Here is a 17,333-nt window from a genome sequence, read left to right as displayed (position 1 = left end):
CAGTATTATTTATTCATATGGACATATGTCTCTATTTTGAAAAAAAACGTATTGCCATGTTTGGCATACCAAGATAATCCCTTCAATACCGAGGATATTTTTCTCCTTTCTGATGGCGATGTAATCTGTACTAGGTAAAAACAATATAAATGATTTACACACTTCTTTTTTGTCACTTGTTGTAGTGCTTTGTTTCATTGTGTTACAAAACACTCCGAATGTGATTGTTTTATTCCAATTTTGCAACATTTAACAAAAACAATAAACATTCAATAATTTCCTACCCATTAAAAAAGACAATTTTACTCTCCGTTTTGTTTTTATTGGTTTTGAATATTGGCGTTGAATAATAAAAGGTAAAGTTAACCTACGAATGGACGGAATATGAACTTCTGTAGAAAGTTAATATGTAGAACTAACCAGATCACTAACCAAATCACCAAACGATTAAATATTTAGCAAATTTGATGTCGAAAGATGTAGTTGCCTATGTAATCATTATTTTGCCCCAACAGTTAAAAGACGTTTATTGATTTACTATGAAATCCTAACCCTATTAATTCAAAAGTTCTCGTACCCTTCTTCGTGTCGTATATTTAGTAATAAATATTGAATTCTTCTTGATTCAGAAGTTTGGTAGTGAAAACATCACTCATATTAAGAAAATATTTCATGAAAATTTTTAACAATCCTCTATATATTGATTGTTTTATCATCAGGAACTTTTCTTCCTCGAAATGTTTTTCAAAGCGTAACATTCGTTTCGAGGCCATCTATGTATTTTATTGATACATACAACATTTCAGACAGGTGAGAAAATAAACTTGATAGTAATAAATAATTCAATAACCGGCAGGAAGTTTATATTGCATCAATTGCGAAAGGTGATCTGCTTTCAAGCCAATATTTCAGCTTCAATTTAGAGCGAGGGAATAAAGATCCAACCCAGGAAAGATGATATACCCTTTTTGTAAACCAAAAAAACGGTTTATATTACGAATTTCAACAATTTTGTTGTTTTTTTCTTTTGATTGTAGTTTGATTCTTGGAAATCATTTGAAAGCAAAGGCAAATTAACTTTAAACAAAGGAAATTAATACTCTAAATAATAAATATTTTTTCAACAATACAATCGGGAAAAAATACAGTTACCCGTTAATAAATTTGAGCAACATTTCAAGATTTTACAAGGTGACGCCAATTTTAAAAGTACACTGCATTCAATAACAAAAACTTAAAAAAAAACAAAAAATGGAAATAGGACAAAGACGACATGCTACCTATATAGGTGTTGCTTATGATGCGCAACGGTTTTCTGGGCCCCGTCCGCTTGCTTCCTTCCAAGGTTATGTATTGAATTCCCAAAATTAATTTCTATTTGGTTCAATAAACACATGAATGACCGTCTTTGTATTTCATGATTTGTATAAAGATATTCTACCCGGACATACATTCCGTTCCGTTTTATTTCCCACGTTTTTAGCAGATTCTAACTGTTCGATAGTTAAACATGCACACTTTATATGCGTGTTGTGCTTTAGAGCTATTCCCGGATGTAGAATAACAAACCATAATATGATAATGCAGTTCTCTGAAAAGGAAATTCTCTCAAGTGAGTTCACGTTTTTACTTTAATAAGAAAGATTATTGAAATTTGATAAATGTAAAATCAGATATCGGAATGGGTGCAAGTATCAAGAAATGTAATGCGTAAAAAAGTTATTTTGGAGATATCTTAGTTATAACACGTTGAAGATTTGATGAGTTTTAGTTCCGGCACTTTAGTTGTTAAGATGTATGATTCGATGATAAAATGATTAGTTTGTATCGCATATGTAATGTGTAGCAATACGTGGAAGAAGAATGTGGGGTACTCTACGGGCTATAGGGAAATATGACTATGGCACATGGGTTATGGTTTTTGGTTAAACATATGAAATTGCGTGACTTTCTTTATCAACTGTTGTGTAAATGGTCATAAATTTCAAATTTGAAGGTAACATTAAACCAAATCTTGTTTCTTTGCCTTATTGATTAAAAACAAAACAACAAAACAACGGAAATCAATTATCATCAAATCAAACAAAAATTTGAAATTCGTCTGGCTACTATTAGTAAAAAACTAATTATGAAAGAATGCAAAACTGAACATTTTTGAGCATAATTATCTGATATTATTACATTATATAAAGGTTATTAACAAAAAGAATTGAGTGAAACGGTGTTTAAAACCCATCATAATTTTCAGTATAAGGTAATAAGGACAAAATTATATTATTTTTTTTTAATAGAAAATTTAATCTAAAACGTGTTTTCGAAACAAAATAATAATTGGATAGTGTTATAAACTACGAAAATATTATAATAAAAGTTCGCCTAATATAGAAAGGAAAAAATGATCTCCGACCCAACTTGACGGCCTACATGCATGATTGTACACATAACTTAGTTCAAGATCGATGCGAGAAACCTTTTTGTGTTAGATATTATATATAAAACGAATACATGACAAAAAGGTAAGACTTTAGTAAATGTTGAAGTAATTGATCGCGTACAATTATATGATTAGTACATTATTAGGTCATAAGCGACATGTAGACTTTGGCACACAATGTAGTAACCACTACTCTTATTTGTTGTTATCGTATTTCTTTCTACATTGTTTAAACTTTGAAATTGATCTCTTGAAACACAATAACATTACTATATTATTATATATTATTAAATAATATTTTGTGTTTATCATTACGTAAAAATTTATCCCTTTTTCAATGTCAACCAAAAAGTTGTAAAATATAGCTACACAAGTTTCAAAAGATAAACTTAAAAGTTTATTTATCATAAAACAATTTTTAATGGCTGTAAAGTATTTACAAAATATTTGAGCAAAATTCTAAACTTTGTCAGAAAGTCAAAGAAACAGTAAAACATTGTGTAAAATTTGTAAGTAAGAAATTTTCATGGGTCTCACTATGTTATGTAATGCCAGTAAATTTTATTGATGAATAAAAAAATAAATAACTAATTAAATGTTTTTGATATAATTACCAAATGTTTTTTTTTACACTTTTTGTAGTTTTAGTTAGTATGGCCACAGTCTTAAAGTTTGCAGCAGCTGCCAGTGATTGTCAAGGCCTATCCGACTGCATGAAAGAATATTCAACATCAATTTCCAGACTTAACATAGACTTCAGTAATAACGATAACATCGCCAGAATTGTGAATATACTTTGTAGGTGAGTACATTAATTTCAACAGTTCTATTATGTATCACAAAACTGTATTTGATTTTTCAAATAAATGTGGCAGCATAATTTAAAAAATGCCCTCCCAGGAAACTGGTTTAAGTACAAAAGAGAGACAAAAAATGCAAATTGAAATTTTGAACATTGCTATATACATAAATCTATATTAGTCCATGGGCTGGAAAGGTCCGACGTGTATCCCACTCATCAAAATTCCAGGACCTTAATACCACCCATTACCGAATCAATTTGTCGCCAAAGAATATTCTTTTTTTCATAATAAGCCAAGATATTTGTGACTCAATTGTTCGAGTTTCTAACTCTTCCTGATACATCGCGTATCATATAGGTATCATCATGTAACCCAACATCTAAGATTACATATGGTACCAAGGAATATGCGGTAACACTTAAGTTTTTATGGTCGTTAAATGCAAAATATACAAGAACACCACCGCAAATCGGTTATATGGACATATGTATCAACGTCAAAACCACTAAAGTTTTAATGGTTCAGTGAAAAATGGCTTGTTTGAATATTCTGCTTAGTACTTTCCCAGTTAATATTTTTGTTTTTTTATGACTTGTGGCGATGTTCATGCTCAGAATTGACCCAAAAAATGAAAAACAAACCGGGATTTTCGATTTTCCCATAACACTTCGACTAAAATCGATTATCCAAGTTATTGCTCTTTCGAAACGTCTCACATTTCATCCAATAGGTAATTCAGTTTTCTACATCATCAATTCAGTAATATTTATTGCTTGGACTCATTTAAAAAACTAATATACTAACTATATGAATGCAATGTATCAACGAAAAGCGTTTTTGAACTAAGGGTATGTAAGTCTCGTCACGTGACTGTGTGGTTTCACGAGAATGGGTCCAAGTCTACCATTCAAATGCATGGAAATTACTCTTTTACAGGGTGTTGGTTCAAGAAATAAAAGCCAGAAATCTTTCTCTTGTAAACATAAAATGATAAACAAAATATGAAAATTCATTAAACATGATACAAATGTTAAGAAAGGCAATAAATAGAAGATTTTAGATTGTAATGCAGCGCTCCGAAGTCCCGGAAGTAAACATTAAAATGTAGATGGGTCTTCGGAATTTAATACGTTCTACACAGGAAATTTCGGTATGGAAAACGATACTAGGACAAGACTTACAACCCCTATTTGAAAGAAAATAACAATAAAGGGTAGTATATGAGAAAATCTTAACTTCTGAAAATTCCCTTCTTTACGATTTTATCATAGATAGAACTTCAAAAGGAAAACTTAAGCGCTCCTGAATTGATCAGATATGTTAGATACATCAATATGTTAATTATGAATCAGTAACTTTTAAATTACGTTAGTAAACAGTGCAACTGAAATTAAGAAGCATGAAATAATCCTACACCTTCTCTTTTAATTTCTCCTCTGTGGTTTCTTTGTGGAAACTGAAATCATTGTTTTGAACCATTATTTGCTATGTTATAAAAATCATACTTCATATTCTTTGTTGTGTGTGTCTGTTATTCATGTCTGGTCTTTGACCCTTGATTACATTCTTTTGATTACTGCTATAACCTTTTTTACCTTGATTATCCTTTTAAAAATGTGTTAATTGTTGTCTCTTGGAAATTCAAGTGAACATATACTAGTATGCAAGTCCTCTAGCTTAAAGAATAAAATCTTTTTTACAAAAATATGAACAGATCAATACTAAACCAAGAGAATTGTACATTAAGGTTTTGGATAAGAAACATAAAACATGTCTAAATCTTGATAAAGAAATACCAGTAGAAATATCCGGACAACATCAAACTTTTCCATACATAGGGAGATATCGTAGGATGCAGACAATAATGATAGTCTATGGTTATTTCTAGATAAGTAAGGTACATTGGTGGTTCTTTCAATTGTTTACGTCAGATACAATTTGACGCCCTCAATGTTTTACTCTCAAAAGTTGATAGGCAGAACCACCACTTTTGGCATTTTTTTTTTACAAAACTATGCATTTCTCAGAGTTTTTTTTATAGATAACATTACATTTTTGACATATTCAATTAACTATATCTCGATGTTGGACGTATTCTTATCGGTGTACATCATGTTATTGAGAATTTTCATCCTTGAAACTTTTACACTTTCACGTTCTTCAATTCATTTTCTACTACTTTTAGTTTAGAATATTTTGGGAAATCACGCTTTTGACTGGAAAATTAAAAGTTACACTTATATCTAGTAAGAAATAATAGCTAGCCCTCCACTGTATTTTAGTAACTATTATATTTTGTTTAGTATTTTTCATAGGATTTACTTCGAGTGTATTTTGCCGATTCACTACTGATCGTCAAGACGACTCGATTGATAAAGTGTCGTTTATTTATAATTAAAAGTACAAGGGGCGCCAAAGTTTACACTGTTCACTATTTTAAAGTCAACGGACAAAGTTGTTCTTACTGCCTCATGTTGTTATTGCATGTTAGTGTTTTAGCTGCCTGTCAGCCAAGTATGAACTACTGTTATGCACTTTTGGAAATTGTTCGGCAACAGGACAAGTTCGGATTGGTCAGTAAGGGGTATATATATTACGCGAAAGCGAAGATGGCAGATCGTAATTCAAGTCGGATCCAGACCAGTCGAAGAATGACAAATATAATTGAAAACCTAATTCGCTGTTTCCGTAACAGTTCAAATTAAAGGTACATAGTATGAATCCTATATTATCAAAATACACCGGAACGTTGAAAAGTAGCGTATTCGATCAAAATGCACATAAGTCAAGCATAGTAAAAGTCAAGCTAAGTCAAGCGAAAATGGCATATGTTTACATCATTATAATTCCAATCTCGACTTTTCAAATATATTTTTTAGAAAGCCAATTAAATAATTAAATCAAGTCGCAAACTGCGAAAGGTACTGTTTTCCAAGGCGGATACGATCACCTAGCATGCCGACGCCCAGTTTATGTTAAAGTATATTTTCATAGAAAGATCTATGAAAACTGAAGATTTCGCTTGAATTTATTATGGCATTTACAACACCAACAAGATACAAAACCACTTGACCTTCCTTACAATATGTTAAAATACAGAACTCTTTGATTGATTCTGTTATTTTGAAATCTCAAATGCTTTTAAATACAGTAATTCATTTATTCTGTACGACAGTGTTTGTTGTTATCTTAATAATGTTTTGTTTAGCAAAAATTATACCTGACATTCCTTAATGCTGTCATCCAATAATCAAACTGATCTGCCTAGGAGTGCTTTAATTAACTTGTGTAAGGTTATTTTTAATTAAATCACTTAAGAAAGCCAAGCAAAAGTATATCATATTAGTGTAAAAATGTATGCACAAGTTTCAATACAGATTTTTACCTCCATATTGAAGTATCATATATACATATGTTATTATCTTTTACGTAGGACCATTCTTCGACCTTTTAAGTCTGTGTTCTAATTGTGAACATGTCAGAATTACAATATACCTTCAAGCCATAAAATGTCACCTGTTGAAAAGTATCACTATCATGTATACACTTAATTAAAATATAACTTAAATATTTTCATGGAAAAACAATTATATCATAAAGGTTTTAATTACACGTTAAATAAGAATCCTGGTCTCTGATTGGTTGATGGCAGTAATATTTTAGGCATACTTTTATGATTTCGGTCATTTCTGCTACTGCCCGGAAATATGCATAAAAAACGTCTTTCCTTCTTCTAGCCGTGGTATTTACCAAAACGAACATTTTACCCTCGCGAGCCCCATCCCGCCAAAATTCATTCGGATTTTGTTTCATCAAGAGTAATCAAGGGAACCAAGATTCCAGCTGAAATCAAAAGAATGTAACACAGGGACCAAAACAAGACAAAGAAAACAGACACACGCATCCAAGAACATAAAAAAACCCAAAATTATAAATACTAAGTAACAAAAATAAATGAGCAACTCGTGCACCGGTAGGGTTAGTCAAGTCCGGGGTAGACGAAAGAGGAATAAAAACTATGACACGTTGAACAAATTGGTTCTCCTGGTGCAGATGGATACACCGTGTCGATCTAAGAGTTCATATTGACGACCGTAAAACTTCTGCACTGATGACTTCAATCTTGTAGCAACATAACTCTGTTCCAGAAGAATTCAAAGTAAGAGATATAGTACGATACAAAAAGTCTGCGTAATTAGGCAAGCTCTGGCATAACGTATTAGTTGTGATATGAAAACTTCATATGCAGGTGCTGAAGGGATGTAACCGCAGAGGAAAGTATCATGTAAAAAAATTAATTACTTATCGAATTTAGGACGTTTTGGTTGAGCAATAACTTTATGTGACCTTTATGGGAAAATCCCATTTTATGCAACTTTTGATATATTCTGACCATAGAAATCACCACAAGTCAGCAAAAGAAACCTATAAGTATTGCTTTTGATAGTACTAAACAGAAAATAGGAAGTTTTACGGAATCATAAAAAAGAGGGTTTTACATTTAAAAAAAAGTAAATTTAAGAGATGTTTCGGTGGAGTATGGGTATACGCTATATGTTTCTTTTGCATTGAACTCTTTGGACTTGACTTGATTATGGATCGGATTCGTGTTAAGTAATCTTGTTACCCTTATTCAAAATACTTACGTGTTTCTTGGTAACATTTTAAAGCTGGGATATGTTGCTGTAATATAATACCAATATATGTAAAATTACTTAGTTTTGTAGAAAGCAAAAGTCAGAAGAAACAAAAAAAATGTATTTTGTCTCAATCACATATCAAAAGTGGCAAGAAAATTCAAAAAATGCTTCAGCGTATTTATTTAGCGATAAATTGATTCGTAAATAAAGGTATAAGGGTACCTGAAAATCACGTTTTTGTTGATGAGTGTGCTGGGGATGCATGGGAATTATCTATAAACTATATATTGATACGTGATTGATATAAATTATCTCTATAGTCTTTATCATGTTTATTTCAACCTGAACATCCCTTACAATATAAAATTGTTAACCCGTCTTATATGAAAAATCTAAGCCGATATCGGATGCAGTGGACCAATATGGATTTTCTTAATATTGGCCGGGTTCCAATTCGTGCTGTCAGGAAATTCCTGATAACAAAGAATGTGAAACGTTAGGCATTTTCGGGACTTTATCAAAGGCGACTTACTAAAGAGTTACAGAAGATTGTGGAAAACAAAAATGTAAACACATGATGAAAAAAATAATAATCAATAAGAATTCTTTGAATTCGACTATTTAGAACACAAGTCCAAAAAACGAAGTAAAAGAAAATAATAAAAAAAAAACCACTCTAAACGGACTTGCATGATGTTCCGACACATTTTAATGCAAATGATTTCATCTAACCCTTTTATGAGCTGTATGTATACCTTTTGGTGACTTTGGCGGTTGTAAAAGTCTTTATCACAACAGTGGAACCTTAGACAAGATAAGTATAGGGAAAGTGACATCGAGGTAATCTTATAATTTGTACATTGTTTTTTTAAAATTACTTCAGTTTACACTACATAAAATAAAGTTAAAAGCTGTAATTAGTTAATTAACGTATAATTTTCATATTCGTCTTCGTTTCCTATCGTAAATGCACGCCACTTTTCTATCAAGCATTCACCGTTAAAAAGTCTAAACATTGCTTTTATGCACATTAATTTTGATCGGTCCCTTTTGAGACTCTGCATTGAGACTCCACATTGGCAGAATGTGCCAGGGGGACTACAAGGTTTTAGTAAGTCTCTTGCCGAATTTTATTCACTTGCCCGGTGCCTTTCGCGGAGCAGTACCATTCTGGACCAACGTATAATACTTTGAATATAAGACGGAGTTCATATTACAATTGCTTTATTTATTTGAGTGATATTTTGTTTTTTTTTTTATCTTCAGTTTAATATGTGATTGTATTTTAGTCTGTTCGCTATATTGTGTAAGTAGATCGTACTATGGGTCTAGTTTTCACGTTAATGCCAAGACTTTGGATTGTGATGTATCTGATTAGTCCTTTTTTGACGTTTCGGCATTTTAGGTGATGGTTTGCATGATTAAAATCTTTTGGTTTATTGTTACATTCACTGTTTTCTTAGTTCAAATTTGAAACTATAATCTACTTACACGTCATGTTCTTTTTAGGTTAAATTAATCACCTTCTTATAAGTCATACTTTTGGTTACTTTCTCAAATAAATACATTATCAATTCGCGACACTTTATACAATTAAGTAATGCATACTGTTCTTTTAAAATGTGATGATTTAGTTGGCAACCGTTCTTTTATTATTTCCTAAAGTGATGTGATTTGTATCATTTATAATAATCTGTATGTTTTACAGCAAACGTGAAACATTGGAGAAATGTTACTCCAAAGAAAACCTACAATCATGTTCCATTTTTGGAAACCTACCTATGACAAGCAACACAAACGATAGAATCAGCAAGCAGTTCAATTTGATTTGCAATAATGAAGATGGTAATTCAAAACATATATTACATGAGATCACTTAGTCATCTTTTCATTTTACTACTTTCGTATTCTTATTACGCATTATATAGTCACCCGTTGATGATAAATTGCTTTTCACTTCTAGAGCCATTATTTCATTACCTTATCTCAATGTTTCATGGCATCTACTTACAAAATAATTGAGACCTTAAATCATTATTATTTTAATTTTAATTTGTGAAGACATTTAATTTTTAAAGCTTGATTTTCCGTGTAATATTAATTTCAAGTATAGAACTAGTAATTTGTGTTATTATGATCGATATTATTTATGTAAGAGTTTTATAATGCTAAAATGTGTTAGATGCGTTATTTAATTTGAAAGGCAATGATGAAATTGAGAAGCACATGCGGATTCAACTAACATCAAATGAAACGAGGAAAAACACTAAATACTTGTACATGATCCCACAATAACCCACTTGAAATGTTTGACTTACACACCGTAAACTGCGTTACAGACAGTTAGAATTGAAGTAATGAGAGTGTACCCATACTGGGAATATTGCCACAAACACACAGACTAAGAGAAGAGAGAGAAAGAGAGAGATAAAAAATAATTCTACTTTATTTGTAGATTTCGTTGACTTTGTCATCTGTCTCAAGAAAACGGAAGTCCACCAATACGTTTTGAACTGCATTACCGCTGTTTCTAAACAAATGAATAGTAAGGAAGGCCCCACGAATGAAGACATATGCAAGTATGTGTTTGAATGTTTTTATATCTGCAATGCAGTTTCAATACAATATATTTATTCTATATTCGCTGCATGACAGCAATGAATAGGCTATTGTTTAACTTAGTTTCGTTTGTTGTTATTCATTATATACTTATTAAGAAAACTTTCGCTTCAGAAACAACTGAGCAGACAAACCTTTACATATTTTGTTTAAAAAAGTATGTAAATTATAAAAATCGGGCAACACACATGACTGCTATGTCTATTTCTTTCAATTGATATATTAAATCAATGAAAAATAGAGAAATCTTAGGGACCATTCTTCTTCCGCGCTACAAAAAAATATCCTTTCGTTTAGGTTTATTTCCTGAAAACCATAAGACAGGAAACTATATCGATTGATAAAATGATTCATGACAAATCATCTACAGTTTGCAGTATTTATAAATAATTATTTTATAATCATATGTTTATCAACTGAAACGAGCAACATATGATTATGTTATTGTGGCAATTTTGGATTTGCTGCAAGCTAAACTAATCAAATTATTTATTTATGTGTACCATAGAAAATTAAGTCGTACATTAAACGTAATGAAAGCAGAAAGTAAGGGGGTATTGGGGGGTTTCTTACTTTCCGTGTTTTACCTTGATATGGCAACTTGTTTTCTTTTTGACTATTCCTTTTGACTTTTGCCTAGAGTTTTTCAATTCGGAAATTTTGTTATTACTCTTCATTGAAGACAGTTCATTTTTGCTTGAATGAAAAAAAAAAAAAACAATAAGGTGAAATTGAAGAACAAGAGTTAAGAATGAACGTTTTCCAACCATAGGAGGCAAGGTCACATTTGTTTGAAGACTAATCAGATTATTCAAAAGAAATTGACTACCTATAAAATATTTTTTCACGAAATGACACAACAACATACAAACAAAAATGTGACTCGCAATATTGGGGTGTATCAAATATTACAGACTTTGCAAGATGCTTACAAAAACTACTACTTTAGAAAGACCAGTATTGGCACAAGGAACAAAATATTCTTGATCCGGAGACATAGATTTTATCTTAATAATTAACACAGCAACACAAACATACGCATTAAATAGAAATAAAACACACAGAAAAGAAAGAAATGAGCTGCATGGGTTTCACTTAAAGCCCGTAGTATGAACCAAGTGCACGGTAGGGTGAATTGAAAATTTTGGTTAAAATTGTGGATAAAAAAGTCTGTTTTTTTTCAACTAATCATTCCAATTATACTGTTTTATACACCGAATGTCATTGTATTAATCACAAAATGGCGACAAATACCAAATTTTTCAAAGGCTACTATTGTTAAATCAATTTAAAGCATGTATTGTCGGTGAGTTTGTTTTTTTTTCTTTTCATTTGTAGTGCTGCTAAAGCAATGGATAAATGCATACTTTCCGCACTGATGAATAGTACTTGCACAGACAGGGCAACGGCTACCTACACCGCCATATCACAAGAAAACATCAAGACAATTTGTCCAACAAGTTCAACATTGGTGATTTGTTCGAACCTTTTCTTTCTCATCACATTGTTCATAACCAAGATTGTATTCATATAACAATGTGCCTTGTGTGTAATCTGTAATGGTTTAAAACTTATATATTTACTCAACTTTTAATTGTTGGCTGTGACATGAATGATAGAGATCTAGTAGGATAGCAGGCTATTTTTTTTGAGAACTAAATGCACCGGAATATAATATGGTTAAATTATATATCGATGGAAAGCGTATTCAAGCTCTATCGAAAAAGCGATGTCGTACACATCGATTGTGGTCATATCTCTAACAAAATGGGGTCAAAGGTCAATCGTGATTTTTGTATGGCTTACTTCCCTTTGCTGGTGCGAAAAATTCCAAACTTTTTACATCAGATCAGCTCAAATTCCATCCCATACAAGAATCAACAGCTATATGTAAAAAAAAACTAGCAAATAGTGCTCTCTGCAGCAGTTTTTGGCAAACATGCCAAAATTTTCCAAGTTTTAGCAGCCCGAAATGAAAGGCCGACCTTGACTTTGAGGTATCGAAATGTAAAAACTAGAAAGTAAATATTGAAAAAACACATTCTGAAATTATCTTTTAATATCTGAAAATTTGCAGTAAAATATCGAATTTTCTATTTAAAAAGGAGTTTGGTAGAGACATTTCTCCATTAGTTCGAAAACAAGTTCCCATGTGGTCCAGGGTATGAATATTTCGTATATTTGCAAAGATAATTATATGATACTAAACATAACTGTTTAGTAGGCCTATGTTTTATATAACCATCTCAGTTCTTGACACAATTTGGGATAAACATGGAATTTTTCATTGACTCAAAAGAACACCACTTAACATGTCTATAATTTCTTGTTGTCCTGGCTACAACGAAAACTATCAGTTTGTTGAGAAACAGAAAGCATGTATCAATTTAAAAAAGATAATACAATAAATGCAGTTAAAAGAAAATAGCAGAAACAACACTTCCTTATTGGCCAAAATTGATTTTATTGCACATAACGAAACAGAAGAATATCTTGACGGAAAAGAGGGTATGTTACAGCATCTACACATTTAAACCCACTGTGGTCGATAAACATGTACGAATTTTATACAATTGATGAAAACTGACTTCAAATTACCACAAAAATATGGTCTGCAAAAACTACGTCAATATTTTCTGCATGTCAATATTTAATTTAAAATTACAGCATTGTGTAATCCTTAATGTTTACTCTGAAACAAACTTAGATCATTAACAACTTTTTTTCATGTTTTCATAATCAAAATTGACTTTTTAACAGTATGTATTTTGAAGGTTAACACGGCGCCCTCCATCCCAAAACGCAAAATTTTACAAGTTGTGACCTTAATACGTTTGTACGACAATTCTGATTGGAAAGTAAAATGATATTCCTAAAAAATGACACAAAATTTAGCCGTGTTATATTTCGGTGCTTTAAACTTTGAAGACTTTTTAAACCTGTGCTATCCTACTAATTATTAAAGTTAGCGTTATATTCTTATAAACCGTAACCCAGATAAAAAAAACAGCAACAAAAACAAAACAAAGTCTAAAAATCATTTGAGGTTTATCTTAATTAATATACATTTATAACATGAACTGACCATAAATAAAACATACACAAGGATTTTGTTGTGTATAATGAAATTTTTCGAAAACCTTTTAAATCTGTTAAGAGTACTATCGATACATAAACCACTTGCTTTTTTAGTCTGTTAACTTTTTATTGCCTAAGACAAATGGTCAAATGATATTTGCAAGTCAAAAACATAAATTATTTAAATCTGTTGGTTTGATTTATAATACTATATTTAAAACTTACTTTGTAATAAAATATTATATATATATATATATATATATATATATATATATATATATATATATATATATATATATATATATATATATATATATATATATATATATATATATATATATATATCTTGTTGTTGTTAAATCAATCACGGTAAAATAAATACCCAACAAACAGGAAGGAAACAAAATATCTAAACCATTTTTCGATAAGGATAGGGGCAGATGCTTCCGACAAAGCAGGACATGCTTACCCTGTCGGTGTACCTGATGCCATTCCCGGTTTTTGCTAGTCCACAGTGCAAGTGCTTTAGTTTTTTTTGTGTGGTTTCTTATTTTTCTTATCATCAGTTTTTACATGTTATTTAATTTTTAGCTACATCGTTTATGTAGGCCGACTTCCTGTTTTGTTTCCGATATATTAATAGTTATATAATATTGATAATGTTCAATGGATATACAATTCATACAATCAGAAACTTATTGACCAATTCAAACAGAATTGGTAATTGATGTGCAAATGTCTGCAAAATCTCTAAAATACAGAATCTATAAAGAAAACAAATAATTAAAATAAAACAATATTTACAACAAACGGTCGACATTCCATTGGGACCAAATTGTGCTCCCTTTTGCTGACATATTCCTCCACTCGTTTAAGGCTGACTTTATACTGATCTGATCCGAAAGAACAAACATCATTTAGCTAGATCCTTTAATCTCCGTTTCCGCTATATTGATGACGTATTATCGTTAAGCAATCCTAGTTTCTGGGATTTTATCATATCTTGAGATAATAACTTGAGATAAAGGATACAATCTTTTGACTGAACTATATGAGAAACGTGATAATCTTACACTCCATATTGTTAACTTTCCTTTCATTTGTGTAAACAGCTTCTGTGTATGGAATTTTCATATCACGACTCATACATTATACCAACGGTTGCCTTAACTATGCAGACTTTGTATCGGGTTAGACTACCTACTGTTAGGCTTCTGGAACAGGGTTATGTTGCTACAAGATTGAAGTCATTACTATAGTTTTATGGTTTCATCATAAACTCGTGGATCGTAACGATGTATCCTTATGCACCACGAAAACTGACTTGTTCAACGTGTCATAGATTTTCCTTCTTCCGTCCACCCTAGACTTGACGTTTGATGAGCAACTCGGCGGGTGTTTCTAAAAAAAAAAAACAAAGGACGCTTACCCTATTGGTGCACCAGAACCATGCTCCCAGTCTTTAGTGGAGTCCGAGTTGCTCATTGATTTTTTAATAACTTTGTATGTATTATTTTGGTTATTCTATCTTTTGTGTTGTGTGTGCCTGTTTTACATGTATGTCCTTTGTCCCTAGATTACATCTTTTTGATTTCCGTTTGATTTGGTTCCCTTGATTTGTTTTTCAATATGATAATTAAGGGAAAAAAGTTTTAAAAAAAAATTAGATTTAGGACCATAAATCACAAACTTTCTTAAAAAATGAAAAATTGCAAAGCATACCCAAGCAAGATAGAAAATGCCTTTTATGAACAGAAAACGATTTAAGGGATGCATATCACATTAAAATTCTCGGCATTTGTAGATCAATGAAATATGGTAAAAGATATATACACAGTTGCCATGTGTTGGGATTTAAAAAATGTCTCTTTTATTTTGATATTTCGATGTTTTTTTTGCCAATTTGGAAGGATCTTCAATATTTCAATTAACCAGATTTTTATGTGAAGCCTTTGATTTAATTTAGACAAAGAAATTTCAATTTCAAAGCCCCGGATCAAACCACGATGAACAAGATAATTCAGATACATATTAGTTTGCGCATCTTAAACAAACAGGATAAAGTACATCACAAATGGACACTGCGTTTGTAGTAGAGATTTGACATTTTGGTCTGACTAAAAAAGATAATTAATTTAAGTATTTAGGTACTAGGAACAGAAAAATTTGCATCATACATAATGGCAATATTTTAAATTTACATGCACTACGGACGAGGGAGGAAATATAATTGCTAGATATTTAACATGCTAAATCGTTGTATACAAGAAGAAAAAAAAATAAAAATACATAATATTAATAGAAATAATGTAGATAATATATAATTATAATGATGATAATGATAATAATAAAAATAGTGAAAATTGAAACAGTTGTACTGGTCTTAGAAAAAGAGCATCATAAATTTCGGTGTTAACTGATAATTATATACACTGCCTTTTAAAAGGTAAACATTTCACACAAAGAATAAAATAAAGCAAACAGAAAACGTATTTAATAAGCATTATAACACTATGACTCGCTTTATAAAGTAAACTCCATACTAATATGTCCGACCTTATATAGGGAGAACAAAAGCGGTAAATAGACACAGAAAAAAAAAGAAATGACAATAGTTATCCTCGGAGGATAACTTTAAACATGTTTGACTGCTTTATAAAATATCAAGTTAAGGGCCATAAACAAAATAAAGCATTTCATCTGAACATGCTACTGACAATTTAGCATTATAACTGTGCATCTTTTTACATAATATCATTAATGATCGATATAATGTCACATAAATCTTTGTAAATTTATTTCTTTTGACCTTAAATTGTATTGGTTCATCATTATAAAATCTACATCCGCCAGTGTATCTATTGCTTTGTGATTACATTGGAATGTAAATGCACTTACCACTCGACTTTATTTCATCATGGATTTAACAATTAAAATACGTATATAAATCCTAATCCTTCTGTACGATACCAATTAAAAATCAATAAAATTAATTAAAATAAGCTAGATTTTTCGTGCTAGAAACATTGCATGGAGGTGGAATATTATTAACTTATTTTATTTATATGAACCTTTAGTGCCGTTTTAGAACTTTGTATTCTGAAGAGAATAAGTCAAAGGATCAGAGAAAGCAAAAATTAAAAAGAAACAAAGCACACATAAAAATATAATAAAATATTGAAAAAAAATAATGGCACTACTTTTCGTTGAGCTTCTTCTTGCATAACTACGCTAAAACTTGCAGTTGTACTCAATTAATGTTAAAGTATACGTTGTCGGAAAATCATTTATGATATATTTGTCTAAAAACGTAAGGAAAGATTAGTGAAAATGTTACCAGCCTCACTATTAGCAAGCCCGTTCCTTAATAATTTACGAAAAAAAAAAAACACCAGTTCTTAAAGAGTAATCAAGGGAACCAAGGCTACAGCGGTAATCAAAAGAATGTACTCGAGGGACAAAGACCAGACATGGAAAACAGACATACACAACAAAGAATATAAAGTAACTTAAATCAAACATACAAAGTAACAAAAGTAAATGAGCAACTCGGACTCCACTAAAAACTAGGAGCATGGACCAGGTGCACCGGTAGGGTAAGCGTCCTCTGCTTTTCTAGAAACACCCGTCGAGTTGCTCATAAAAAGTCAAGTCCGGGGTAGACAAACGAGGAAAGGAAAACTGTGAACCATTGAATAAATCAGTTTTTTATGGTGCAGATGGATACACCATAACGATCCACGAGTTCATGATGACGAC

At 31.1% G+C, this 17,333-nt stretch overlaps 1 protein-coding gene across 2 annotated transcripts; it reads left to right on the top strand.

Moving 5' to 3' along the window:
- The first annotated feature begins 1,453 nt into the window (after window positions 1-1,453).
- Window positions 1,454-12,083, top strand: LOC148604292 (uncharacterized). Of its 2 annotated transcripts, none has more exons than XM_088550734.1 (5): window positions 1,454-1,612; window positions 3,077-3,236; window positions 9,586-9,722; window positions 10,333-10,456; window positions 11,835-12,083. In XM_088550734.1, the coding sequence occupies exons 1-5, from the start codon at window positions 1,576-1,578 to the stop codon at window positions 12,028-12,030; spliced, it is 654 nt and encodes a 217-aa protein (XP_088406860.1). In that variant the 5' UTR covers window positions 1,454-1,575; the 3' UTR covers window positions 12,031-12,083. The 2 variants fall into 2 exon arrangements, with proteins under 2 accessions (XP_088406860.1, XP_088406861.1); XM_088550735.1 differs by lacking the exon at window positions 1,454-1,612 and adding an exon at window positions 1,957-1,996.
- The last annotated feature ends 5,250 nt before the right edge of the window (window positions 12,084-17,333 follow it).

This window comes from Perna viridis, chromosome 10 (genome assembly GCF_037379345.1).
Source record: "Perna viridis isolate PV_CMFRI_1.1 ecotype Kerala chromosome 10, ASM3737934v1, whole genome shotgun sequence".
Lineage (NCBI taxonomy): Eukaryota > Metazoa > Mollusca > Bivalvia > Mytilida > Mytilidae > Perna > Perna viridis.
Note: the sequence above shows the minus strand (reverse complement) of the source record. Positions and strands in the feature narration are given on the sequence as shown.